Source organism: Pelophylax lessonae (genome assembly GCF_965119305.1).
Source record: "Pelophylax lessonae genome assembly, chromosome: 8".
In the NCBI taxonomy this organism is placed as follows: Eukaryota; Metazoa; Chordata; class Amphibia; order Anura; family Ranidae; genus Pelophylax; species Pelophylax lessonae.
The window spans coordinates 94,218,596-94,245,908 of record NC_138775.1 but is presented as its reverse complement, the minus strand read 5'-3'; the positions used below and the strand labels follow the sequence as shown (position 1 = coordinate 94,245,908).

General features: G+C 44.8%; 2 protein-coding genes across 2 annotated transcripts in view; both read left to right on the top strand.

Moving 5' to 3' along the window:
* Positions 1 to 27,313, top strand: part of GTPBP1 (GTP binding protein 1) — a 119,780-nt gene that overhangs the window by 22,215 nt on the left and 70,252 nt on the right. Inside the window, exons 3-4 of the mRNA XM_082266120.1 lie at positions 10,030 to 10,210; positions 18,827 to 19,175. Coding sequence (XP_082122246.1) covers positions 10,030 to 10,210; positions 18,827 to 19,175 — 530 coding nt within the window. The remainder of the gene's footprint in view (positions 1 to 10,029; positions 10,211 to 18,826; positions 19,176 to 27,313) is intronic.
* LOC309561639 (lamina-associated polypeptide 2, isoforms alpha/zeta-like) lies at positions 1,908 to 6,695 on the top strand (the record flags this gene model as incomplete). The annotated part of the gene is made up of 2 exons (XM_082265636.1): positions 1,908 to 2,628; positions 6,691 to 6,695. The coding sequence occupies 2 exons, from the start codon at positions 1,908 to 1,910 to the stop codon at positions 6,693 to 6,695; spliced, it is 726 nt and encodes a 241-aa protein (XP_082121762.1).

Sequence of the window (27,313 nt, the reverse complement as noted above, 5' to 3'; positions counted from 1 at the left end):
TCCCAAACTGTTGCATCACAAACGTGTGACTTTCTCAAGGGTGAGAGTCACGTGTTGTGACGCAACACATTAGGAGGAGCCGGGTGACATCCCTTCTTGTCGTGGACCAGACCAGAAGTTCGGAACTGTTAGTGATTTTTGCCTGTAAGACCCTGCGGTTTCCCACACTTGCTGTTGAGTGATTATTTTTAATGTAAGTGATACTTTTTTAAATTCTCTTTAAGAAATACTACACTATCTGAGAAAGATAGATATCTATCTGTATCGGTAAACTTCAGAGGGCTACATCTAGGATCGAGATAATATTGATTCATTAGAAATTCTTTATTGAATTTTCAGGTGAGCAGCCAATTTGCAAAGTGGTGGATTGCATGGAGTGAAGTCAAGTATTTGGAAGTGTCACTGCAGCTTGTATTTAAATTGGAAAGCACTTTATATACTTGTTTGGGTTATATGGCTGAACATTTGGATTCACTTCCTAGTAGGCATTCTCGACTATCCCCATTTTCTCAGATCGCCTTTCAGGACAGCACCTGGAGAGAGCGCAGCTCCACCCAATCCACAGGAAACACTGCAAATAAAAACTCCTCCTCTTCCACCATGCCTCAGTCATTTGTGTTTCCTCCGCCATGGTGGAAGCATTGCAGGAGCTATGTGGAAGGGCTGCACTCTCTCCAGGGGGAGAGAAGGATTTGTTGCCCAGTTTTTGTTTGCTGTTTCAGCATGGAGACCATCCCAGCTCCCCTCCCTGGAGTGTCAAAGGGGGTATGCTCCGGAGCCTCTCACCTCGTTCGCTCAGGGGAGCTGAAACCCATCGGAGGATCCGGTCCGGGCGTCAGAGGTCCGCGCTTCGGCCGGTCGGCGGGCGGGGAGCCGCTTTTGGCATTCGAATCTCCCGCACTTTCGGACTCTGATCCCGGGGACGCGCGGCGTCACTTCCGGTGGACGGGACTTCCGGTGGGGGCGTGGCGGCGTTTGCTCCAACCGCAATACACGCAGGGGTCAGAGGCAGGTCACGAGGTCGGCGCTTCCGCTTCCGGTCCACAGAGGAGGACGCGGGAAGCGGTATTTAAATGGAGAGATCTGCCAGCAAGCTGCGCTTTTCAACAACATGGAGGAAAAGTCTGCAGCGACGGTGGAAGCAGGCACCGCCAGCGCCGGCCAAGCTCAGGTAGGAGAGGTGCAGTGGTGCCTCTTTTTTTCTTTACTGTGTGAGCTTTTATTGTGGGGTTTCTTCCTTCCTCCTTTGGAGCCTGCCCTGTAGACTGAGTAACTGTTCCCAGTCTAACAGGATATATATGCATCTGGGAGTCTTTTCTTCTGATCCTTTTTGGTGTGGGTCACGATTTTCTCCCTTGCAAGAAATCACTAGGTGGTGGTTTTCTTTTATAGTGGTTATTGGGCTTTCATGATGGCTTTTTCTTTACTAGGTTAAAGCCACAGTGAAGACAAGAGCCCCAGCATCAAGGAAATGCCCTTCATGCAAGAATCCACTCAGAGATTCCTGGGTGAAGCCACTTTGTAAAGCATGTATTGCTGACCTTGTGAAGGAAGAGTCTAGTCAGCAGAATAATGAATTCATATCTTCATTTAAAGAACTCCCAGACACCTTGTCCTCAGTTCGTTCCCTGTTATCCAGGACGCCACAAGTTCTATCAGATTCCCAACAAACGGGTGGTACATCTTCCCAGCCGTCTACTTCTAAGTCTGCAGTGTCAAGCGATTCAGAAGATGAGGGGGAGAGTGCTCTCTGTTCCATCAGGGATTCAGAGGAGGAAGAGAAGGAAGAGGTGGCTAGTTCTTCCAGATACAAATTATCCTTGGAAGAGGTTGATGAGTTGCTGAAAGCGATTTACACCACGTTGGAAATCGCAGAAGAAAAGGTGCAAGTTTCACTTCATGACAGAATGTACCAGGGCCTTGAACAGACAAAGCGCAGCGTTTTTCCTGTTCATAAAGTCCTTACGGAATCTATTGAAAAAGAGTGGAAGGACCCAGAGAGGGCCCCTTTTTTCTCTAAATCCCTAAGAAGGAGATTTCCGTTTGAAGAGGATACGGCGCACCTATGGAACAAGAAGCCCAGAGTGGATGCTGCTTTTTCTCAGGTGTCTCGCCGCACGGATTTGGCGTTCGAGGACATGGGTGTTCTGAAAGACGCCATGGATAAAAGGGCAGATTCTCTCCTTAAAAAGGCTTGGGATTCCTCTACGTCCAGCCTTAAGCCGGCCATGGCCTCCACGGTGGTAGCCAGAAATCTTGAGTGCTGGCTCGAACAACTTAAAGGGCATGTGGAAGCTGGAACAGCAAGGAAAGATCTCCTGGATTCATTTCCGCTGCTCCTAAAGGCAGTAAAATATATGGCCGATGCTTCTGCTGAGTCTATCAAAATGTCTGCCAGGTCAGCAGCCCTCGTCAACTCTGCCAGGAGGGCGGTCTGGTTGAAAACCTGGACAGGTGATTCAGCTTCTAAGGTGAAACTCTGTGGTTTACCTTTTGCCGGTGACTTGCTTTTCGGGCCTGAATTGGAAGCAATTCTTGACAGAACGGCGGATAAGAAGAAGGCCTTTCCGTCAAAAAAGAAATCGCCTCCTAAGAAGAGATTTCGTTCTGTTCAACAAACCAACAGAGGTCGTGAACAAGATCAGAGATCAAGATGGACCTCCCATAAAGGGAAAGGTGGAGTCCTCTTTAGACCACCTGACCAGGCCAATAAAAGCAAGTGACAACCGTCTTCCAGTGGGAGGAAGGCTGTTATGGTTCCTCCCACGTTGGGAAGAGGTATCCGCAAGCCCCTTTGTAAAGAATATAGTGGCTCAAGGATACAAACTGGAGTTTTCGGAGACACCTCCAAGCAGATTCCATGTTACTCCCCTTCCAAGGGATCCGGAAGAGGCTTCCTCAATGATGTCTCTTTTACAAGAGCTGATTCAACAGGAAGTGATTATCCAAGTCCCCGAGGGGCAACAAGGCCGTGGGTTTTATTCTCAGATCTTTCTAGTGAAAAAACCCTCAGGCAAGTACCGAATGATCCTAAATTTGAAAATCCTAAACAGATCAATTCGGTACAAGCACTTCAGGATGGACACCATTTATTCAGTGACCAAACTGTTGTCCCCAAACTGTTTCATGGCATCCTTGGATCTGAGGGACGCTTACCTGCACATCCCAATAAATCAGGAGTGCCAGAAATTCCTAAGGCTGGCGGTCAATCTCGGGGAATCGGTCTGGCATCTGCAGTTCAGGGCCCTCCCCTTTGGCCTCTCATCTTCTCCAAGGGTGTTTACCAAGGTAATGACGGATGCCCTAGAGCCATTAAGGCTGAGGGGTATTTCAATTGTCCCTTACCTGGACGATCTGTTAATTTTTGCAGAGTCCAAGAGCCAGACGTTGGTACACCTTCAGGAGACTCAGGACCACCTAGAGAGTCTGGGGTGGCTCATGAATTTGGAGAAATCCAGCTTGATTCCATCTCAGCAGATAAAATTTCTGGGATACAGAATAGATTCGGTCCTCCAGAAGGTGTTTCTACCTCAAGAAAAGATCGAGAAGACTCAGAACGCAGTTGCTCGATTACAAACCAATCATCAGGTTACTGTCAGGTCGGCCATGGCAGCTTTGGGCTTGCTCACAGCCGCTATCCCTGCAGTGCAGTGGGCAAGACTGCATTCCCGTCTTCTCCAGAGAGACATTCTGCAGAGTTGGTCATACCCGGAACATCTGGAGAAATCCATCAGAATCTCCACGAAAGCAAAGAGATCTCTGTGGTGGTGGAGGAATTCCAGGAATCTGGAAGAAGGTCTGCAATGGACTTTCCAGACGAACAAACGTCTGACGACGGATGCCAGTTCGTGGGGTTGGGGAGCCCACCTGGAAGGCCGGACGATGCAAGGGACATGGTCCAAAGCAGAGTCCAGGAAATCATCCAACTGGCGGGAGTTGAAAGCCATCCTTTTGGGTCTTTGGTCCTTTCAACAGACAGTCAGGGGCCATCATGTGCAAGTTCTGTCGGACAACATGACAGCAGTGGCCTACGTGTCAAAGCAAGGAGGCACAAGAAGCAGACAGCTATCAGATCTGGCAATACAGCTACTCTCCTGGGCGGAGAAAAATCTAGCCTCTCTGACAGCGGTGCATCTGAAGGGGTCACAAAACCTTCTAGCAGATCTGCTGAGCAGGAAAAAGGTGTTGGAATCAGAATGGAGTCTGAATCAAGAAGTATTCATGCAGATCGTGGAAGTCTGGGGTCTTCCCCAAATAGATTTGTTCGCTTGTCAACAGAACAACAAAGTCCAAAGATTCTTTTCCCTACACAGGGAGGATCAGGACTGGGGCTTGGATGCTCTAGCCCATCCATGGGACTTCCGTTTGTCTTACGCGTTCCCTCCATTCCAACTGATTCCGTTGGTTCTCAAAAAGTTCAGGGAAGAAAAGACCAACTTGATTCTGATTACACCTTACTGGCCAAAGAGACCTTGGTTCGCCCTCCTGCTGAATCTTGCCTCAGAACCTCCCTGGAAACTTCCGTACAGGAGAGATCTTTTGACACAGGGGAACCTAGTGTACCCAGAACTGGACCGCTTACAACTGACAGCGTGGTTACTGAAGAAGACATCTTGAGAGCCAGAGGCCTGTCAGAAAAAGTTATCTCCACCCTTCTCTCCAGCAGGAAGAAGGTGACTAGGGATATTTACTTGAAAGTCTGGAGAATATACAACTTTTGGTGTTCCAGCAAAAATTTTGAATTAAAAAATTTAATTTCAGTGCTTGAGTTCCTCCATGAGGGAATGGAGAAAGGACTAGCAGCAAGTACTTTAAAGACGCAAGTAGCGGCTCTTTCAGTTTTTTTCGAAAAGACTTTGTCCCAAGAGACTCTAATCATTCGTTTTTTCAAGGCATTAGCCCGCAACAGGCCAATAGCCCTTAAAGTATTTCCCAAATGGGATTTGACCATTGTGTTACAAGGTTTGACTAAGTTTCCTTTTGAACCTTTAAAAGAGGCTTCCCTGAAGAATTTAATTTTGAAGACTATCTTTTTGATAGCAATAACCTCGGCCAGGAGGATCAGTGAGATCCAGGCCCTCTCAATTTCAGACCCTTTTTTGACAATTTTTGCAGATCGAGTAGTCCTAAGAACGGACCCAGCCTTTCTTCCAAAGATTGCTTCATCTTTTCATAGATCACAAGAAATTGTCTTACCAACTTTCTCCTCAACTCCTAGTAATACTCGGGAAGAATCCTTTCATACCTTGGATGTGAGGAGATGCTTACTTCAGTTCCTCCTGGTAACTAAGGAATTTAGAAAGACAAATGCATTATTTGTCATCTTCTCAGGGTCCCGTATAGGAGAAAAAGCATCAAAGAGCACTTTAGGCAAATGGCTCAGATGGGCAATTGAACAGGCTTATGTAGCTCAAGGAGAAGAACCTCCAGAAGGCATCTTGGCGCATTCTACAAGGTCTGTGGCAACCTCATGGGCTGAAAGGGCCGGTGCTTCGCCTGATCAAATCTGCAAGGCAGCTACCTGGTCCAGCTATTCAACCTTTATTAGACATTACAGGTTGGACTTGTTGTCAGCTCAGGATCAAGCCTTTGGCAGAAAAGTTCTGCAGGCAGTGGTCCCACCCTAAGTGTAAGTTACTCGCTTATCCTCTCCAGGTGCTGTCCTGAAAGGCGATCTGAGAAAACCTTAGTTACTTACCGGTGACGGTATTTCTAAGAGCCTTTCAGGACAGCAGCAGCTACCCCCCCTTGGTTTTGTTTATAATATAATTTGTAAATGTTTAACCTGTGGTAGTTTATGTTTTCCAGCATGTCGGAGGCTACTATATGACTGAGGCATGGTGGAAGAGGAGTTTTTATTTGCAGTGTTTCCTGTGGATTGGGTGGAGCTGCGCTCTCTCCAGGTGCTGTCCTGAAAGGCTCTTAGAAATACCGTCACCGGTAAGTAACTAAGGTTTTTCTTTTATGTAGAGGTGGTTTATTTTGGATGTTGGTTTATTTTGGATGTGGTGTTATATAGTATTGAAAGGTAACACAATTTTGAAATATTTCCTTGAATGCCAATACACATTATATGGTTTTATATATATTTTGCATATCGCTGACCTTTTTATTTAGAACTTGGTGTGGAGCTAATTCCCAATATTATCTGTTTTGTTGAATTGTGTGTGTGGAGACACTACAGAAATATCTGTTGGAAAACGAATTAGATAGCACATGAATGATTTGATTGTCTTATCAATTGGGCATTGAGAGCATTCCCTTGATTCCTGTGAGACTATTTTTTATTTCAAACTCTTTGTAGTGCATGAGTAACCTTTCATACATTAACTTTAAAGATACTGTTTTCCAGTTAGCTTAAATTTTCATGGACCTCTTCAATTGTCCTAGCTTCCTATTACTGAACTCAAGTGTTTGTTAGGCTTAGGCATTTTTTTCCTTTGGTTGACCAACTTAATTGCTTGTTTAACTTAATTTAGTTAAAGCGGAACATCACCCAATGAGGTTTTAACAGGTACCAGATCCCATTCCGGTTGGATCGCCACTGTGATTTGAGGAGAGGTTTGCCAAAGATCCAGCTTGGGGAACGACAGCGCTGGATCCCTGGGCTGGTAAGTATCCTATTATTAAAAGTCAGCAGCTACAGTATTTACAGCTGCTGACTTTATTTTTTTTTTTTTTTGCTTTCAGGTTGAAAAACCCCATAAATATTATTCCTCCTCTATGTCTAGTATGTGCAGAGTGTGAAGAGATAAAAGCATATCGGGACTGCTACTAGTTTTCGGTTTTGTTTAGCGATCTCCTGGCTGTCCCATAAAAGATGTGGACTGCCCAATCACTTTTCCGTGACTCGCTGGTTGTGCTACCACCTAGACATATGCCGGTTTTCGGTAATTCGATATATCGCGGTATTACATACCCACGGTTTTGTTATTGTGGCATTTTTAAAATACACAGTTTCTCTGCTCCTCAAGTCTGCCTGACTTTAGAATTGATACATTTTCAGTGAGCTGGATGACTCATTCACTCACAGTTCACTCACTCAATAGAAACAGCTCTGGTAATATGATCCTAGAGTGAGAGACTTAGCTCCTCCCTGTAACCAATCAGACAGCTCCCACTCAGCACACACCCACATGCTTTTTCCAGGGCTCAGACACAGAAACACTGCTAATACAAGCAAGTTTCTGCAGATAGAATTACATACATACATACATACGTGTGTGTGTGTGTGTATATATATATATATATATATATATATATATACGCACGTGTGTGTGTGTGTGTGTGTGTGTATATATATATATATATATATATATATATATATATATATATATATATATATATATATATATATATATATATATATATATATATGCATAGCAGCCCACATTACATTATTATATAGCCATCAAGCAGTGTCTGGCCTACCTGGTGATGACTGGTCCTGGCGCTCTGATCCGATGGCCTGGTCTTTAAAGGACCAAATCCTTGCGGTCCAGAAGTGGTTAAACCTGCAGGAGGACCGGTGTTTTTATCTATTAATGACTTTACTATTGCTTTAGGCCTGGTTCACATGTATGCGGGTTGGGGCACCACATTTGCACAGGCATAGCAGCCCATTGATTTGAATGGGCTTGAGCTGCTATGCCTGCGTTTTCGGCTGAAAAAAGATGCATGCAGAATTTTAAAAAAATGCAGTGGCCATGAAATCCATCCTTCTTTTGCACCATGCGACTTACCTGCAGTTGCTGCACACGCAAACTGTTTTTTAAATGCCGTGCCCACGTATACAAAAAACGCAGAAAGCTTGCCAGAGCAGGAACTGCAGGTAAGTCGCATGGTGCAAAAGCAGGATGGATTTCAAGGCCACTGAATTTAAAAAAAATGCTGCATGCACCTTTTTTCTGCGGAAAATGAGGGCATAGCAGCCCGTTCAAATCAATGGGCTGCTATGCCTGTGCAAATGTGGGCCGCCAACCCGCATACATGTGAACCGCCAACCCGCATATATGTGAACCAGGCCTAAAGCAATAGTAAAGTAATTAATTTATAAATAACACCTCCTTCAGGTTTAACCACTTATTGACCACAAGGATTTGCCCTCTTAATGACCAGGCCATTGGATCGGAGCCGAGCGCCAGGACCAGTTATCACCAGTTAGGCCAGACACTGCTTGATGACCTATTTTAGGCCTGGTTCACAGAGTCTGTACTGACTGACTATATAATAATGTGCATAAGTGAACCAAAGCCCCTAAATTCAGCAATGAAATTCAAGTGAGGTAGAAATTTAATAATTTAAATTTAATAATTGAATACCGTGATAATACCGTATACCGTGGCAAAACCTTAATCAATTAATCGCAGCATGAAAATCTGATACCGTCACAAGCCTACTACCACCAGCTGGCATCCCTGGGGGTTCTCCATGCTCTCCAGATCTTCCCAGGAGCCCCGGACCGCAACAAACAGGATTGCAAATGGGAGAAGATTGTTCTTCCTCCTTCTTCTTTTTTTTTTTTTTAATTGAAAAAGATCTAAAACTTTGACACAGTAAACCAAATGCTTGGGAAGCGTAGGAAACTGAGATACAGTATAACATTTTGAATTCCAAAGCAGCAAATATGCAGCATTCCATCGTTACAGACCTGATATATATGCTCCGTAATATATAGACTTAGAATTATGAAGCCTGAGAAGAAACCGAACAAAATACATATAGACAATCGAGCATAAACAGATTTGTGGTATGGTACCCAATAACCTTAGCGTTTTTTTTTTTTTTTGGAACTACCCCATGCACACATACAAATGGAAAGATGCATGTGGGGCATTCATGTGTATGTAAACGATTGTGCAACACAATGGTTGTCACCATGGAAGCTGGAGTGAGAGCAATAATTCTAGGTCCCTTATTTATGGTTCAACTGGAATCTAATGAACTGTAAATGCTTTTAAAGTGTAGCCTATTGATGATTTGTGTTACTGTAAATCTTTCACCATTTCACAGGCACACACAATATTGAGGTTTGAAATATATGGCATCTATTTTTGTGACCCTACCTTTGCCTTTTTATTTTGAACAAAAAAGGAAGCCTAAGTGTTTTGTGTGCACTAAAATTCTTTTAGTGAAAAAATTTCACATCTAGGATTGGAACGCTGCAATATATTTTTGGTTTGGGGTTTAATACTGCTTTAAAGGATAATTTTTTTTTTTCCAAAAATGCACGTTATTGGTTAAAATTTTGTATTCAATGTTTTTTGTTTGTTACTCTGCAGCCTGTTCGGCATTGCATGCACAATCTGCCTGGATTCTGCAGACTTGGAGTACACTATCTACCCTTACCTCCTGTACATGCAGACATTTATTGAATGGCAGAAGGAATAAATGGACTGCGAGAGCTCTCACCAGTGCCCTTGCAGTTCATGGAGAAATACAAGCTGTGGGCCGCAAAGTCCGCCGGTACTTTTAGTTTGTTTGTTCGTTCATTCATAGAATTCTGTGAAGGAATGATGTGGCTGTGTGGGCAGAGCCCCGCACCGCCACACTTTTTAAATTTTCACAGCAGGTGCGGAGAAAAGATCCTTTGCCTGCTGTAATAGGGAGGGGGGTAATGCTGTGCGGCTGGGGGAGAGAAGGCAGGAGCTTGAATATGTTACATGTTCCACCCTAAATATGGGTAGAACATGTAACCTTTTCCAAACGTGAACTTACTCTCTAAGTAATTTTATAGCCAGAATACAGATTTTAAAGAATTTGAAAAAGAGAGAAAAAAAAAATGCTCCAAAGGGGTTGAAGAAACTGGGGGAAAAAAATAATTTTTGCTTTAGGAACCTGCTTGAAGCACTGATTCATTTTCCCTGCATGTCAAAATATTATTTAGCAAAACTAGTACGTTTTTAGACACCATCCTTTTCAATGTGATCTCTAATTTGAGCATTAAGAGTTTTTTTTTTTTTTTTTTTTTTTTTTTTTTTTTTTTTTTTTTCCCCCTCCAAAGCTACCTTATTTTTTTTTTTATTTCAGATGGTACAGAATATGGGCTAAATGAGGGTGATATGGAAGCATCTGTTGCTACAGTAGCTAGCATGGCAGAACAGATTGGTGCTGATATGATCCTGTTGCGAGAGCACCAAGAGGTTGGAGGCAGAGTACGAGACTACCTAGTGCGCAAACGAGTGGGAGATAATGACTTCTTGGAAGTAAGGTGAGATTGCCCTATTAAATGTTTGTGTCTGTGTGCTACATTATTTTTTAAACAATTTGGTTCATATTATGTACAACATTTAAAGCTGAACTATATGCAGACATAAAAGACCCAAATTAATGTGGATCTACAAGTCATTTATTTATTTTAATACTTCCTTGCTTTTGTGCAAGTAGTGGCTTACATCCTCACTTTCGGTCCCCTGCTGGCGCTTTCCACTGCACCACTTCTCCAAGTGCACATGGCTTGCTGAGGGGGCACCCATGTCTGAGCTTTCTGTGGGAAGAAGAGAGCAAAGCTGCAGCCGGGCACAGCGCTGGACCTAGACAGGACTTGGGTAAGTCTTTAGGGATGGGAGGAGGGGGAAGGTGCTGGAAGGTTTTCTACCTTAATGCTGAAAATGCATTATTAAAAAAACAAAAAAAAAAAAAAACTACTTTCTGGGCCCTACTACTGGTACAAACTACTAACCTACACATATCGCTGCAATCGTCAGGAGCAGGAGCATTTTGTTTTGAGGGGTTGTTTGGTAGTAAATTTTGGTAATAAAATATACAGCAAAAAATATAATATTTTTTTTTTTTTTTTTTTTTTTTTTTTTTTACTACTTTGGGAAGGGATTGACCGATAGCGTTTTTGCAGGGCCAATACCAATTATCCGGCAACCCTTCAGGCCAAAAGCTTTTAGGTGCTGATATTCTGCACATTTAAAGTGTGTTTTTTTTTTTTTTTTTATTGGACATGCTGGCTGGTCGCTCGGGTTTTCTAGTAGGACAGGAGACCCAGGCCAGCCGCAGAAGGTGGTGGCGGGGGGGTTGTCCCCTCCCACTCCTTGTAATGCCAATCAAGCGGCTGCTCAGCTGCATCAGTTGTCGTTACAAGAAGGCTGACTATCTGCTCTAAACAATGGTATCGATGCCTGTAGCTGCAGGCATCACTCCAGTACAACCACTTGAGGCAATATCAGCAGGTGATAATCGGGCCACACTGATAATGGGTCGATTCCCTAATTTTGGGCAAGTTTTTCCTTAAATCAAAATCGGGAGATATCCATTACCATTTACCACCAAAAGAGAGCCCAATTTGTCCTGGGAAAAAAAGCAAGTTTTAATACACCTGGATACACAAAGTAGTTGTGACGATATGTACAGTTTTGTTACACATGTCAAGTTGCAATATTGTGCTTGGGCATTAACCTTTGTCTTACCCTTGGGGTGGAAGGGGTTAAAAATAAGACTATCTTTGGCTTGCCAGTAAACTCCACTACTTTGCGTACAGGGCACTGGATCTTTCCTTTTTTTTTTTTTTTTGTAAATCGTGGGTTGTATGCAGCTATCATCAGGAAAAAAGAAAGCTGCATCCTGTCCTATTCCCATCTAGCTTCAGTTTAGTAATAAGCAATAAAAAGATCATAATGAACAGAGGGGAAGGACCTGTGTCTTGTATAGGATTCCAGGAAACTGTTTTTACTGGTAAGACAAAAATACTATTTTCCTTGCACATGATTGTGTAGTTAAAGCAGACCTTGCATCAAAATGCAATGCTTATGGTTTGTTTTAACCCACCCCCTTTCAAAAACCCAGTTAAATATGGGGCAATGTGCATGTATTACTTCTGTAGTGAGCTGACAGTGCTACCTATGCTGCTCTAAAATCCCAAGTGTCGGTTCTATTAAAGTTCACTCCCGCTGGACTACAGGACAGCTTCCTCTCATTTCTATAACCTGAGATGTTCTATACTGCAGCAAGGAGAATTCGGGTAGGGCTTACAACAGGGTGGATAAAAATCATTGTTTCTCTATCGTCCAATGACAGACGCAGCTCTCATACTACTTAGGACATTGGGTTATGCTGCCCCCTGCAGGAGTAGTACTAGGCAGGAAAAAAAAAAAATTCACCACGCCCACGGGGCTGTCCCTATAGGCATAACCCCACACGCCCTGCTCCAGCAAAACAGTTTGTTTCTGCCTAGTGAGGGAGTAGGACCTAGGTTTCCTGCTGGGATTTCGGGCTCAGTTTTTTTTTTTTTTTTTTTTTTTCCCCGTTTTAAGAATATTTGGGGTTTTATCTTTTACTCAGTGTTCAGGGGGATCCTCCTGGTGATCTACAAGCAATGCTGGTTAAGGTTACACACTGGATAATCTAGGTTCTTAAGGGCTCCCAGCCTGGTCTAGATGCGTGAGCAGGTTATAGTCCCGCACTAGGCCTCGCCACGACAGAGCCCCCTTTTGGGGACGAGCCTGCGAGTGGATGTCTCGCTGGGACGTGACGACCTGGAACACCCTGAGTCACAGCGTACCCCTCAGCTGGCAGCACCCCCACTTAGGGTGGGAGATGGTATGTCCGGAGCGGAGCCCACCCTCTCCATGGTATGGAGAGTAAACTGAGCCACCCATGTCCCTAGTGGCTTCTTGAGGGGAGGGGGAGATGTGGGCCCACTCCTGGGGATAGTAGGACCTTGTTTTCCTAAAAGATCCCTCTGGCCTATCAGGATTCTGGCCCTGACCTCCCTGCCCCCGCATGGGGGCACTATATTTGGCGCCTGACGCCCGGGGTTGGGGGGTGTATACAGCGGTACCTTATCCTGTGGGGTCTTTTTAGGTAGATCTCTGGTGTGGCTCTTGTGGATTGATGTTACTTCCTGTGACATCGCTTCCTGTGCTCAGTTCTCCATACTGCAGATGTTGTTGGTTCCTCTGTGAGGTGGTACAGTATTGGGGGTCATTTCTGGGCATTCCCTGCGCACTCTACCTGCTACTGTTTAAAGGGTGACTCTGTACAGCTCGATAAGGCAGTGCAGACTGCCATCGCAAATTTAAGGAGGCAGTGCACGTTTTTTTGGTAACATTGCAAAATGGGATCCCAAGCGGTAAATTCTCCATCAGACCCCCTCAGTGCGACTGACGGTACGTCCGGTTCGCAGTCCATAGTGTCTTTCTGCTGCATTGGATAGTCTGGCATTAAAGGGTGATCTAGTCATGAAACAAGTTGCTAGCCAAGAACGGCCACTGCTTTCTCTGTCTTCTGACTCCGTGGCAACCATATCAGTCTCTGACAACCCCCTCCCTAAGGGATCTCTGTCCTCGCAATCAGATGGCGAAGAGGACCTGTCCTCAGCTGCAGCGTGGGATCGCGCTATGTTGGAAGCACTGATTTGTTCAGTGAGGTTAACTTTACAATTGACTAATGAGCCCCTACAGTCAGGAACACAGGTAGTTTTTTTTTTGTTTTTTTTTTGGCTCCCGCAAAGCCCAGAAATTGGGTCAGCCGTTTTTCTTGTCCCAAGGAATTTCATGATATTGTGGATTAACAATGGCGGCGCATGTGCACAAGCTGATTGTCGCATGGTGTGGCTTAAGAGCTGGCTGACCAGGCTTCTAAGAAGCCCTTAACAGATCACCCCTTACTGGGTGAGCGATTTTTGTTTGGAGACTCCTTGGATGAATTGATAAAAGGCTTAGTGGTGGTGGGGGGGGTTAATTGTACTCTTCCCCCAATCCTCCAAAGGCAAGGCGCCCCATGGTAGGCGGGAGCCCTCCTTTCACGGCTCATAGGCAGTTTTTTCGTGCCTTGGGCACAAGAGAAAGGTAAACCATTCAGGGCCTCTGGAGGGAGCAAAAAAGGCTTGGTCGGGTAAGCTCAAGACCAGTCTGTCCGGTTCGGCGGACAAATCCTCTTCTGCATGAAGGGGTGCCCTCACCCGTTTCTGGGGTGGGAGGACGTCTGCGTTTCTTTCAGGAACCCTGTATGTCCTTGATCCAGGACAAATGGGTTCACAAACAGATTTGTTCAGGTTACAAGATCGAATTTCAGTCTGGGCCAGCAGACAGATTCTTTTCCTCAAATCTTCATCTGTCTCCAGTTCGCTTGAAGGATCTCAGGGAGGCAGTGCAGGACCACCTTGCACAAGGAGTCCTTGTGTCGGTTCCTCCGCAAGAACAATTTCAGGTTTTTTTTAAATTTTTTTTTTTATTCAAACCTGTTCACGGTGCCCAGGAAAGAGGGCAAGGTGCGTCCTATTTGGACCTAGAGTCTCTGAACTGCTTTGTGCGGGTGCAGAAGTTTCGGCGGTAGTAGCGTATTCAAATCGGGGGGATTTTTTAGGCTCCATCATCAAAAATGCGTATCTGCACATTGCTATATACTGGGGACACAAAGGTATCTCCGTTTTGCGGTGGTGGCGTTTCAATTTTTTGGCGTTACCCTTTTGGTCTTGCCTCAGCTCCCAGAGTCTTCACCAAGGTTTTGTCCCCCGGTGTTGGCATTGCTGCACATAAGATGGATTGCGATCCTAGGATACCTGGATGATCTCCTTTTTGAGAGCAAACTCTCACCCAGCCTTGTTGGGCGCGTCAAACCCTTTGAGTTTGGATGGACCATCAACTTCTAAAAATCTGCACTGACCCAGTCGGTGTGACTGTATTACCTGGGACTAACTCTACTCCTCTGTGGTAAGGGTCTTTATTCCTGGGTACAAAGTTGCAGGGAGAGATCTGGTTGCTGCTGGAAAGCGATCTCTCTTCTCTACAGACGTGCCTGAGAGCTCTGGGTCTGATGGTGTCGACCTTCGAGGCGGTCCCATTTGCTCAGTTTCATTCCAGGCCTCTGCATAAGAAGATCCTTGTCAAGTGGAACAAGGATCCACAGTCCTTAGACAAAATGATAAGTTTGAACCGACTCACAAAGTCAATGCTCTATTGGTGGCTTCAGACGCCTGCCCTGAGTCGGGGCAAGTCCTTTCTACCATTGGTGTGGAGGGGGATCACCACTGATGCCAGCTTGTCGGGCTGGGGCGGAGTGCTGGACTACCTCTGTGCCCAGGGGGTCTGGTTGACAGAGGAGTCTTCTTTACCGATCAATGTTCTGGTACCCAGAGCTTTCAAGCTTTGTCTGTTCTATTGGACAAATTGGCTGCGCGGTCTCCTGGTTCGGATCCAATCGGACAACGCCACGGCTCTGGCCTACATCAATCATCAAGGGGGCACAAAGGGTGATCGGGTGGCACAGGAGGTGGCCTAGATTCTGAGGACCCCGGAGGTCGACCTGGATGGTCGTCAAGCCTCCCTGGCGGTTGCCTCTGAGCGAGAACCTGCTGTCTCAGGGGCCGATCTCCCATCCTGCTTTATAGTCGCTGGGATTAACGGCATGGCTGTTGAAGGCCAGGTGCTGAGAGATGGAGGTCTCTCTAAGCCTGTGATTCCTACTCTGCTGAGGGCTAGAAAAGCAACTTCCAGAAAGATTTATCATTGCACGTGGAAGATGTATATTTCATGGTGTGAATCGCAAAAATTGCTCCCGTGTTTTTTTTTTTTTTAGTGACTAGGGTCTTGCAGAAAGGAGTTGAGCATCGGTTGGCCTTGGGCACAATCAAGGGCCAAGTGTAGGCCTTGGCGATATGCTTCCAACACCCGTTCGCTGCTTATACCTTCGCACCTTTATTCAAGGGGTGCATCATATGGCTTCTCCGAGAAGATCCCTCTTGCCTCCATTGGGATTGACTTTGGTTTTGTCTATTCTTCAAAAGCCTCCTTTTGGGAATATTAGGGACCTGTCTGCCTTTTGTTATCTCAGAAGATTGCCTTTTTGGTGGCTATTACTTCTGCCCGCAGAGTATCTGAGTTGGCGGCTTCCTGTCCGCCTTATTTGGTCGTCTACTGAGATAAAGTGGTTCTCTGACCTAATATGTCTTTTCTTCCAGGTGGTGTCTGAATTCCATTTTAATCAAGACATTGTTTTGCCTTCACTCTGTCCTAAGCCTAAGCATCCCAAGGAAATTGCCTTGCACTCTCTGGATGTGGTTCGGGTGATCAGGGTTTACCGGTCGGCCATTGAGTCCTTAAGGAAATCAGACGCGCTTTGTCCTTACTGAGGGATCTTGTAAGGGTTTGGCTGCGTCTGCTGCGACTATATCCAGATGGTTTGGGCAGACTGTTGTACATGCTTATTCATTGAAGGGTCAGGTTCCCCCTTTCCCTGTGACAGCGAATTCTCCCAGACCGCTGAGTGCCTCTTGGGCTTTTCATCATCAGGCCTCTGTTACTCAAGTGTGTAAGGCGGCGACTTGGTCGTCCGTGCATACTTTTCCAAAATTCTACAGGGTAGATTTGTTGGCATATTTGGATGCATCCTTTGGCCGTAAGGTTTTGCAGGCTGCGGTTTAAAGAGACTAATTTTTCTCTTTCAGGGGTTTATATTTCCCAGCCAGGGATTAGTGAGTTTACAGCATTTTTACTGCTTTTTACTCTTAAATCACCTAGCTAGTGTCCCCAACACAGTAAAAACACCTGTCACACATCTGTCTCAAATCTGCCCCAGTGATTATATGCTGCACATCAGTCCCTAATCTGCCGAACATCATATGCCTGTAGTGTGCCTGCCACGTCTGTCCCAGTGAACATCTGTCCCAGGAATCATCTGCGCACATCTGTCCCAGGGATCATGTGCACATCTGTCCACGTGGCAAAAAAATTATCCAGGGCCTTCAAAAATGTGATGGGTGTCAGGAAATGTGTAATTTATGCTCCTAGAACGCCTGACGGTGCTACTTGGATGTTGGGCCTTCTGTATGTGGCCAGGCTGTGGAAAAGTCTCACATAATCAGGATGAGTAACAGAATGTATTTTCGGGTGTAATATTTGCTATGTGTTAACCTCGAAACTAGAAATACGTTTTCATTTCATTTTCTTTCCACATTTTTCCAAAAACTTGTGGAAAAAGACATGTTCAGAAGACTCGTAATGCCTCGTAGAATATACATTGGGGAGTTTTCTTTCTAAAATGGGGTAATTTTGTTGGTAATTCTATTGTTCTGGTGCTCCAGGGCCTTCAAAAATGTGATAGGTACTCACGAAATGTGTAATGCCTTAAGAACGCCTGACGGTGCTATTTGGATGATGGGCCTCTGTATGTGGCCAGCCTGTGGAAAAGTCTCACACGTGGTATTGCTATACTCAGGAGTAGCAGAATATATTTTGGGGTATAATTGCAAGTTTATCTATGCCATGTGTTAGAAATAACTTGTTAATATGACAATCTTGTGGGGGGGAAAAAAAAATAAAACAATTCTTCATTACTCAAAACTATTGGGGGCAAAAAATTTCAACTTCAAAAACTCACTATGCCTCTTACTAAATACATTGGACTGTCCTCTTTACAAAAAGGGGTAGCTTGTAGGGTCTGTAACTTTCACACAAACCTAATATACACTTATCAGGATTTTTTTTTTTTTTTTTTTTACCAAAGACATGTAGCAGATTACATTCTGGCCTTAAATGTATGACAAATTTTTATTTCATTTTTCTTTTAAAACAAAGTAGAAAATATTTTTGTTTTTAAAATTTTTGCATTTTTACGCTTATCGCAAAAAATAAAAAATCCAGTAATGAATAAATACCACCAAAAGAAAGCTCTATTTGTGTCAACAAAACTAAAATTTCATTTGGGTACAGTGTAGCATGAGTAATTGTCGTTCAAATTGCGAGAGCACTTAAAGCTGAAAATTGGTCTGGGAAGGAAGGTGGTGAAAGTGCCCAGTAGTGAGGTGTGTAATAAAATGCTTTTGGAGTCAAAATCTAGATCTAAAGATTCGTTTTCCATTTAGGATACATTAATAATTTAGTTTATTCAGCATGAAATGGAGTTAAGTTATGTAGCATGAGTCTGTATATTCTGCAATATTTACATTTTTGGTAAACTGATTCAATTAATGCAAGCTGAGATAACATGCAGCGCATTGATGCATTCACACAATTTCACACTTCTACCAGCAAGAATGAGTTTTTACATTTAAAGAGCACCTGTCATTTCAGATCCATCATGGTAGCGCCTGTTAGCAGGCATCCACTCACCTGCTCCTGCCACATTCCTTGCTTTGTTGTCACAGCCGCATCACCAGCCGTCCCATTAAAGTGAATGGGACAGTCGGTGAGCCAACAGTAGGACAGAGGATGACCCGCTGCATAACATGAAAAATTTTATGATTTTTAAATCAAGCCTTTTTACTAGTGATTTTAAAGCGGAGTTCCGCTTCCCCCGCCACCGTCTCCAAAAATTAAATCAGCAGCTACACATACTGTAGCTGCTGACTTTTAATATTAGGACTGTCCTGGAGTCAATCGGCTGTCGGATGCTGCCGCCGCCATTGCCGGTAAGGGTACCCGGCAGTGAAGCCTCGCGGCTTCATGAGCGGGACCCTAGTGCGCATGCGCATTCCTATTGGCTCGGCGGCAGAGGAGGGGGCCGAACTTCCGAAGGACGGCGCAGTATCACGGAAGTTTCCTCCCCCCTGAAAGGTGCCAAATGTGGCACTGGAGGGGGGGAGGAAACAAAAGAGCGGAAGTTCCACTTTTGGGTGGAACTCCGCTTTAATCCTGATTTTTAAATCCAATCCACTCTGGCTTACTACACTGCTTGGGGTTTCAATGCAGCAGAGGCAGTGTTTTCTACAGAGAGTTTGGAGCGCAATAGATTTCTGTAATGATAGATAGGTATTTTATCTATACTTGCAGACTTGCGCTTTTAGTAAGATTTCTTCCCTTCCTGATGTATTTATAGCTATGTTCTGTGAATAGTATAAGTACCCAAAAAAAGTTATATTTTGTACTGTGTTCTGTTGTAGGGTGGCTGTCGTTGGCAATGTGGACGCTGGGAAGAGTACACTTTTAGGCGTTCTGACACATGGAGAACTCGACAATGGCCGTGGTTTTGCAAGACAGAAACTCTTTCGGCACAAGCATGAGATTGAGTCGGGCCGCACAAGCAGTGTGGGCAATGACATCTTAGGCTTTGATAGCCATGGACATGTTGTAAACAAACCAGACAGTCATGGAGGTAGTCTGGAATGGACCAAGATATGTGAGAAGTCTTCAAAGATCATTACTTTTATAGACCTTGCTGGCCATGAGAAATATTTGAAGACCACTGTATTTGGAATGACTGGTCACCTACCAGATTTCTGCATGCTGATGGTGAGCTCAAGCTTTTGTTATTTTGTGTTGTACATAAAACCGATCTTTATTGATTTAGAAGTACCAGAGTTTTTGGTTTCCTTTTATGTTCTCTTTTCCAGCAACAACAAATTGTATTTTGCCACTACCTTAACCACTTGCCGACTGCCTAACGACTATTTACGTCGGCAGTCACCCCCTCACAGGCAAAGTGTTGTAGTACTACGTCGCTAGCCTGTGAGGCTCTAGGGAGCAAACGCGATCGTCGGTTACACCGGGAGAAAAGCAGGCGGCTAATGTAAACAAAGCCGCCTGTCTTTCTCCCCTTTGTAACAGCAGAAATCATACAGTTCTGCTATGTAGGACCATAGATCTCTGCTGTTACATGAAAAGCCACATCCAATCACAGTTAGAAGCACGCCCCTAGGGACACACTTAACCCCTCCTTCTCCGAAAAAGTTAACCCCTTCCCTGCCAGTGTCATTTTTACATTAACAGTGCATATGTATAGCACTGATTACTGTAGTAATGTCACTGGTACACCCAAAAGTGTCAAAAATATCAGTCAAGGGTCCGATCTGTCCGCCGCAATGTCGCAGTCCCGCAAAAAAAAAAATCGCAGATCGCCATTACTCGTTAAAAAAAAAAAAAAACAATAAAAATGACAATCTTTCCCTTTAGTTAGTAAACGCAATAACCTTTGCGCAAACCAATCAAAATACGCTTTTTGCGATTTTTTTTTTTTTTTTTTTTTTTACCAAACATATGTAGCAGAAAACAAATTGGCCTAAAATGTTTAAAAAAATTTAGATTTTTACATTTTTTTTTTGGGGGGGGGGGGGGGAAATTTCATATAAAAAAAAAATGTGAAAAATATTGTTATTTTTGCAAAATTGTCGCTCTTTTTTTGTTTATAGCGCATGATCAAAAAATCGCACAGGTGATCAAATACCACCAAAAGAAAGCTCTGTTTGTGTGAAAGGACGTCAATTTCATTGGGGTACAGCTTTGCACGACCGTGCAATCGTCCGTTAAAGTCACGCCGTGCCGAATCGCAAAATAGGCCCTGGTCAGGAAGGGGGTAAAATCTTCCGGGGCTTAAGTGGTTAAAGCGGTAGTATACCGATTTTTGTGACTTTTACTTACAGGTAAGCCTATAATAAGGCTTACCTGTAGGTACAATTATCGCCTAAACCTACACGGTTTAGGAGATATTTGCACTGCATGCAGCCGCTGACGCTAGCGGCGCATGCGCTCTGAAGCTCCAGCAGACCTTCAGAGTTCCTTGCCGGAAAGTTAATCCCCCGCGCGCATTCGAGGGAGTGACGTCATCGCGGCTCCGCCACTCAAGGCACTGGAGCCACGGAACCCGGAAGAGACACCAAGGGATCATGTCCGCTCCCACAGCGGTGTCCGGGGATCCGTGTCGGGGCTTCGTTTTAAGGTATTTCATAATGAGCTAGTATGCGATGCATACTAGCTCATTATGCCTTTCTTGCAGGGTTTTTTTTTTTTTTTTTGAGTATACTACCGCTTTAAAGCTGAATTGCAGGGAAAACAAACCTTTCCTTGCAGATTGGCTTTTCCTGCACTGCATGGGTTAAATGCTTTTTTATTCTTGGGGTACCAGTAAAAAGGACTTTCTCTAGCGCTCATTGACAGACGTAGTCCTCGGTGATACACCACCTTCGGGTTATGTTGCCTCCACAGGAGCAGGACTAGACAGGAAATTAAAAAGCTCTGGCCACACCCTAGGGGCAGTCCCAGAGGGTATATCCTCTCTCTCTCTGCCTCAGCAAATCAGTTATTTTCTGTCTAGTTAGGAGTAAGGACCTAGATACCTTGCTGGGATCTTAGGTCCTGGCAAGATTTTTTTCTTAAAGGATTTTTTAGACAGCTTTTTTTCTCCAGTGTTCCTGTGAGATCTTCAAGCAAGAAGCTGAACTGGGCGACGGGCTGGATGTTGAGATCCGGTGGTCACCCCAGTTCAGCCTACGAGCGCGTGCAGGCCATAGCTCCGCGCTGGGTCGGCCGCGACAAAGTCCCATTAAAGGACTGACCCCGCGAGTTAAACGTCTCGCTGAAACGCCAAAGACCATGAGTCACGGCGTCCATATCGGTCGACGGCCCTCCCGCCCCGGTGGAGAGGGGTACTGTCAGGAGTTGGTGCCCGCCTGGTTCCGGTATGGTGAGTAGTATGTTCCCCCTTTTCCCCTGACGGGTCTTGTGGTGAACGCGGGCCCCTCTCTGTATGGTAAGATAGTCCCCCTCTATCCTATAAGTGACACAGATCCTCCTACTTTGAGTGTGATTTTATGTGCAAAAAGCCAGGAGGCTTGGTTTGGGAGCTAACAATCTAATTGTATACATGTTAAAAAGATTATAATCTGTGGCATTCTGGGAATCTTACGGTGATAAGAATAAGCTACCTACCAGTCAGAAGCCACGGACATGTAGACTGCCTTCCTAATCAGATCGCCAGCTATTAGCAGGCCTCCCGAATGGCCATGCGGTCCGCCAGGGCCGGTACCGCCAACCACGCCAAAATCCCCATGCAGAGAGAGTGTTGTGTGCCCTGCAGCACACCGCTATTCAGTACAGGCCGCCGCCATTTTTTTTGCTGGATCGCACGAGCCGCCATTTTGGCGTAGCCTCGTGTCTCCAGCATGGGGGCGGCCATGTTTGAGGTGATCCAAACACCTCGTGGAGCTAGGGGAGGCGCCGGAAGGCGTGCAGAGGGGCGGAGCCGCCTCCTTTCTTCCTGGGCAGCCAGCCAAAAGACTTCCTGTTTGTCAAGACAGCGCTGTAACCTGTTGCAGTTAAACTCTGAGCATCAAGTGGTGAGCCTGGGGGTCTCTCTCTCTCTCTCTCTCTCTCTCTCTCTCTCTCTCTCTCTCTCTCTCTCTCTCTCTCTCTATCTCTCTCTATCTCTCTCTATCTCTCTCTATCTATCTCTCTATCTATCTCTCTATCTATCTCTCTATCTATCTCTCTATCTATCTCTCTATCTATCTCTCTATCTATCTCTCTATCTATCTCTCTATCTATCTATCTCTCTCTCTATCTCTCTCTCTATCTCTCTATCTATCTCTCTATCTATCTCTCTATCTATCTCTCTATCTATCTCTCTATCTATCTCTCTATCTATCTCTCTATCTATCTCTCTCTCTCTCTCTCTCTACACTAAGGGGCTTTTTGTGGCGCTGGGGGTCTGAAAAAAAAAAAAAAGAAGTTTTTTTATTTTTGAATTATATTATCCAGGAAGTGACTGGAATTTTCATGGACCCTGCCACACATATTCCCCCACCTGTTTCCCTCGAGGGGGCCACGGGACCCGCCGGTGCACAGAGTGTAGAGTCATTTACAGCAATTTTGGAGTCTATGGTGGCTCGGGTGGAGGCGGCCTGTCAGGGACGGGGGTCAAGGAAGCGACCCCCGCCTACCCCTATACTATCTGACACCTCTGACTCAGAGATGGTCACTGCAGTTGCAGGTTCCTCTGCAAAGGCTGTTATCCCAGGTAAAGCCCCCTCAGACAGTGAGGAGGACGCTTCTTCTCCTGCTATAATTCAGGAAGAAGCATTGGTGGACGCACTAGTTGTGGCAGTGCAGGAAACCTTAAAACTTGAGGCTTTACCGGCAGAGGCAACTGAAACAGAGATTCCTTTTGGTACTAATAAGCCCATCAAAACGGTGAAGGTTTTTCCTGTACCCAAATGTTTCGGTAATCAGATTAAAGGAGAATGGGAGCATTCTAAACGTACCTTTACTATTTCCAAGCGTATTGCTAGACGCTATCCGTTTGAGGAATCCATCATTAAGAAATGGACGGTACCACCAGTGGTGGATCCACCTATTTCCAGGCTGAATAAAGCCACGGTTATCCCAGTGGAGGACACTTCGTCCTTTAAGGATCCGGTGGATCGAAAGATGGAAGCAGAGTCCCGCACCATCTTCTCTCTGATAGGGTCAGCATTTAGACCAGTAATTGTTATTGGTCTAGTTTCCCAGACACTTACGGAATGGGCGAAAATGGTACGCCAAGACCTTAGGGGAAAAGATATTCCCCAGGAGACATCTGATTTGATCGAACAGATTATACAAGGGCTACAGTTTATCTGTGACGCAGCCTTGGACACCACTCCCTTATTAGGGCATGCATCTATGTCAGCGGTGATCCTCAGACGTGTGCTGTGGTTAAAATGCTGGTCAGCTGACCTAGGTTCCAAAAAGACCTTGACAAATCTCCCTTTTCAGGGGAATCGTCTATTTGGGGCCAACCTAGACGAAATCCTCAAGGATGCCACTGGGGGCAAGAGCACTTTTTTGCCACAGGCTGCTAAAGCTAAGGGACCTCGCAACAAGCGAGGACCTTTCTTTACCGCCCATAAAGGGCGCCCGGCTGGTACTAGCGGGAAAGGCAAGACTCCTCCAGGAGGGTTCAAGAAGGGCTGGTCGGACAAGCAGAGGACCAACCCAGCCAAACCCGAAGCAAAGGAGTACACAGCCTGAAGGTGCGCCCCCACCCGGTTTCAGGGTGGGGGGACATTTTCACCGGTATTCAGGACATTAGATCGAGCATCAACCACTACTACCGGTGCGATTCTTCCCTTCCAACATTTAAGTACTACAGGAAGCGGTAGTTACCGTTCCCTGAATAGATCTTTTCCTTTACCTTTTCCTAAGATTAGTCCCTATACCTCACAGGAATCGGATCTGGTTGACCAGATAGGCCAAGTAGCCTCTAGTCGGGTGACTTCGGTCCCTGAGGTTCAACCAGAAAAGATCACCCTTCCTGATAACAATCAGGTATCTGATAAATGTGTGGGAACAGAAAAGGACCAGACTTTCTCGGATGGTCAGGGCCAGATACCTCTAGGGACGCCTGGTTCAGATTCTATCAGCGCCAGTGGTCCTAGAAATTCTAGGCTGGCCTCCTCAAGCCGGCCTGGCCGACTTGGACATGCTAGTCGCAGACGTTCCGTGGGAACTTCGTCTCAGGGAGTGTCTGTGGTCTCAAGGACCAATTTACCATCATGCTTTACAGTCGCTGGGTTTAATGGCCTGGCCATTGAGACCCAAGTACTGAAGGACAGAGGTTTGTCTACTTCAGTCATTCCTACCCTTATTAAAGCAAGGAAAGCGACTTCCAGCAAGGTCTATTATCACGCATGGAAGACTTATATTGCGTGGTGCGAATCTTTAGGATTTCTTCCACGTACCTATTCGGTGACTCGAATATTGGCCTTTTTGCAACAAGGGGTTGAGCAGAAGCTAGCCTTGAGCACCATCAAGGGTCAAGTTTCAGCATTAGCAATCTTCTTTCAGAAACCTTTAGCTACCAAGTCCTTGGTGCGGAATTTCATCCAGGGGGTGCGGCACCTGGCTCCTCCAGTCCGCGCGCCCTTACCGCCCTGGGATCTTAATTTGGTTTTGTCGGTTCTACAGAAACCTCCCTTTGAAAACATCAGGGAGATTCCCTTGCTTACTTTATCCCAGAAGGTGGCCTTCTTGGTGGCTATTACTTCTGCTCGCAGGGTGTCAGAACTGGCTGCATTATCATGCCAGTCCCCATACCTAGTGATTCATAGGGATAAGGTAGTACTTCATCCTAAGCCATCTTTTCTTCCTAAGGTGGTTTCAGATTTTCATCTGAATGAAGATATTGTACTACCTTCCTTGTGTCCTCAGCCCAAGCATCATCGGGAACATGCGTTGCATTCCTTAGATGTGGTTCGGGCAATCAGGGTACAGTAATCCCCCGCTACATCGCGGTTCAGTTTTTGCGGTCCCGGTAATTCGCGGTTTTTTTTTTGTAATGTTATTTTACTATATAAATCATTAAAAATGAAAGATTTTTGTGTTTTTAATAGCTCTTGCTCTGTCTCGAAGTATCTTTTATGTGTTTAAATGAGTTTCTATTATTTTAAAAGTGTGTTTAAAGACCTTAAAATGCTTCTACACGTACAGTGACAGTAAAAAAATCATGCCTACAATGCATTTTAATAGGGTTTTTCTATTTCGCGGAATTTCACTTTTCGCGGCTGGGTCTGGAACGTAACCCCCGCAATGGAGGGGGGTTTATTGTATACCTGAAAGCTACGGAATCATTCCGTAAGACGGATTCACTTTTTGTGATCACGGATGGCCCCAGAAAGGGTTTGCCTGCATCTGCCGCGACCATTGCCAAATGGATTAGACAAACGGTGGTACAGGCTTATTCTATTAAGGGCCAGAGTCCTCCGTTCCCTGTTAGGGCGCACTCCACTCGAGCGCTCAGTACTTCCTGGGCCTTTCGCCATCAGGCGTCAGTGGTCCAGGTATGTAAGGCGGCCACCTGGTCGTCGGTACATACCTTTACAAAATTCTATAAAATTGATGTGACGGCATCGGCGGATGCCTCATTTGGCCGCAAGGTTTTGCAGGCCGCAATTTGAGGAGACCGGTGGTCTACCTCGAGGGTTTTTTTCTGTTTGAAAAAAAAAAAAAAAAAATTTTTCTCTTTTTTGTTGAGTCTCATCATTTAGGATGAGCATTGTAAACTTCTAGTTGGCACCGGTTGGGCCTTCTAGATTGGGATTTGATTTCCATTTTCCCACCCCTCAGTTGTGATACTGCTCTGGGACGTCCCGAAGGTGGTGTATCACCGAGGACTACGTCTGTCAATGAGCGCTAGAGAAAAATGGATTTTTGTAAAATCTTACCGTAAAATCCTTTTCTCTTAGCTCATTGACAGACGTAGTCCCCGCCCCTCTGTTTTTGAGTTGGGTTGGGTTAAAATCTCTAAAGACTGCTTTTTCACATAACTGATTTGCTGAGGCAGAGAGAGAGAGGATATACCCTCTGGGACTGCCCCTAGGGTGTGGCCAGAGCTTTTTAATTTCCTGTCTAGTCCTGCTCCTGTGGAGGCAACATAACCCGAAGGTGGTGTATCACCGAGGACTACGTCTGTCAATGAGCTAAGAGAAAAGGATTTTACGGTAAGATTTTACAAAAATCCATTTTTCACTTGTCCTATCCCTACTCCACTAGCAACCAGTTTGCAAGACCCTTTTACTAGTAACCTAAGCGTAAACCAGCATCTAGCTTTTAAAGTGGTTGTAAACCCTTACATATACCCAGTGAAGTGAATAGCCTCAGATGATACAGAGATGAGCAAACCTCCTACGTAAGTCTTCTCTTTTTCTACATCTCTTCAAAAGTTCTGAATTTAAATAAAAACCTTTTGTCTGTCAGGGCACAGGAACAAAGGAAGGATGTAAAGCTGTGTTCTGAATAAGCTTCGTACACACAATCAAAAAAAAAAGACGTAAAATACCTCTTATGAAGCGATCATATGATAATCCGATCATTGATACACAGCTTTCGAGAGCGGTTTACAACAGTTCATGCTAAATTATCTGAAGGGATAAACACAAAAGTTGTTCTCATACGATACGAGTGTATGATTTTCATTTAACCGCTTCCATACAGAGCAGTTTGACACCCTTCCTGCCCAGACCAATTTTCAGCTTTCAGCACTCTCACACTTTGAATGACAATTGCTCAGTCATGCTACACTATAACCAAACAAAATTTTTATCATTTTTTTCACACAAATAGAGCTTTCTTTTGGTGGTATTTGATCACAACTGGGGTTTTTTTTTTTCGTGATATATGCAAAAAAAGAGCAAAAATTTTGAAAAAAAAACACTTTTTTTTAGTTTCAATTATGAAATTTTGCAAAAAATAAATTTTTCTTCATACATTTGGGCCAAAATGTATACTGCTACATGTCTCTGGTAAAATTAACCCAAATTAGTGTATATTATTTAGTCTGTGTGAAAGTTATTGAGTCTAGAAGCTATGGTACCAATTACTGAAAATTGATCACACCAGATGTACTGACTGCCTATCTCCTTTCTTGAGGCCCTGAAATGTCAGGACAGTACAAATACCGCCCAAATGACCCCTTTTTGTAAAGTAGACAGTCCAAGGTATTTAGTAAGAGGCATGGTGAGTTTTTTGAAGTTGTAATTTTTTCCCACAATTCTTGGGAAAATGAAGAAAAAATTTTTTTTTTCTTTTTTTTCCCACAAAGTTGTCAATTTATAAGCTATTTCTAACACATAGCATGTACACAGCAAAAATTACACCCAAAAATACATTCTGCTACTCCT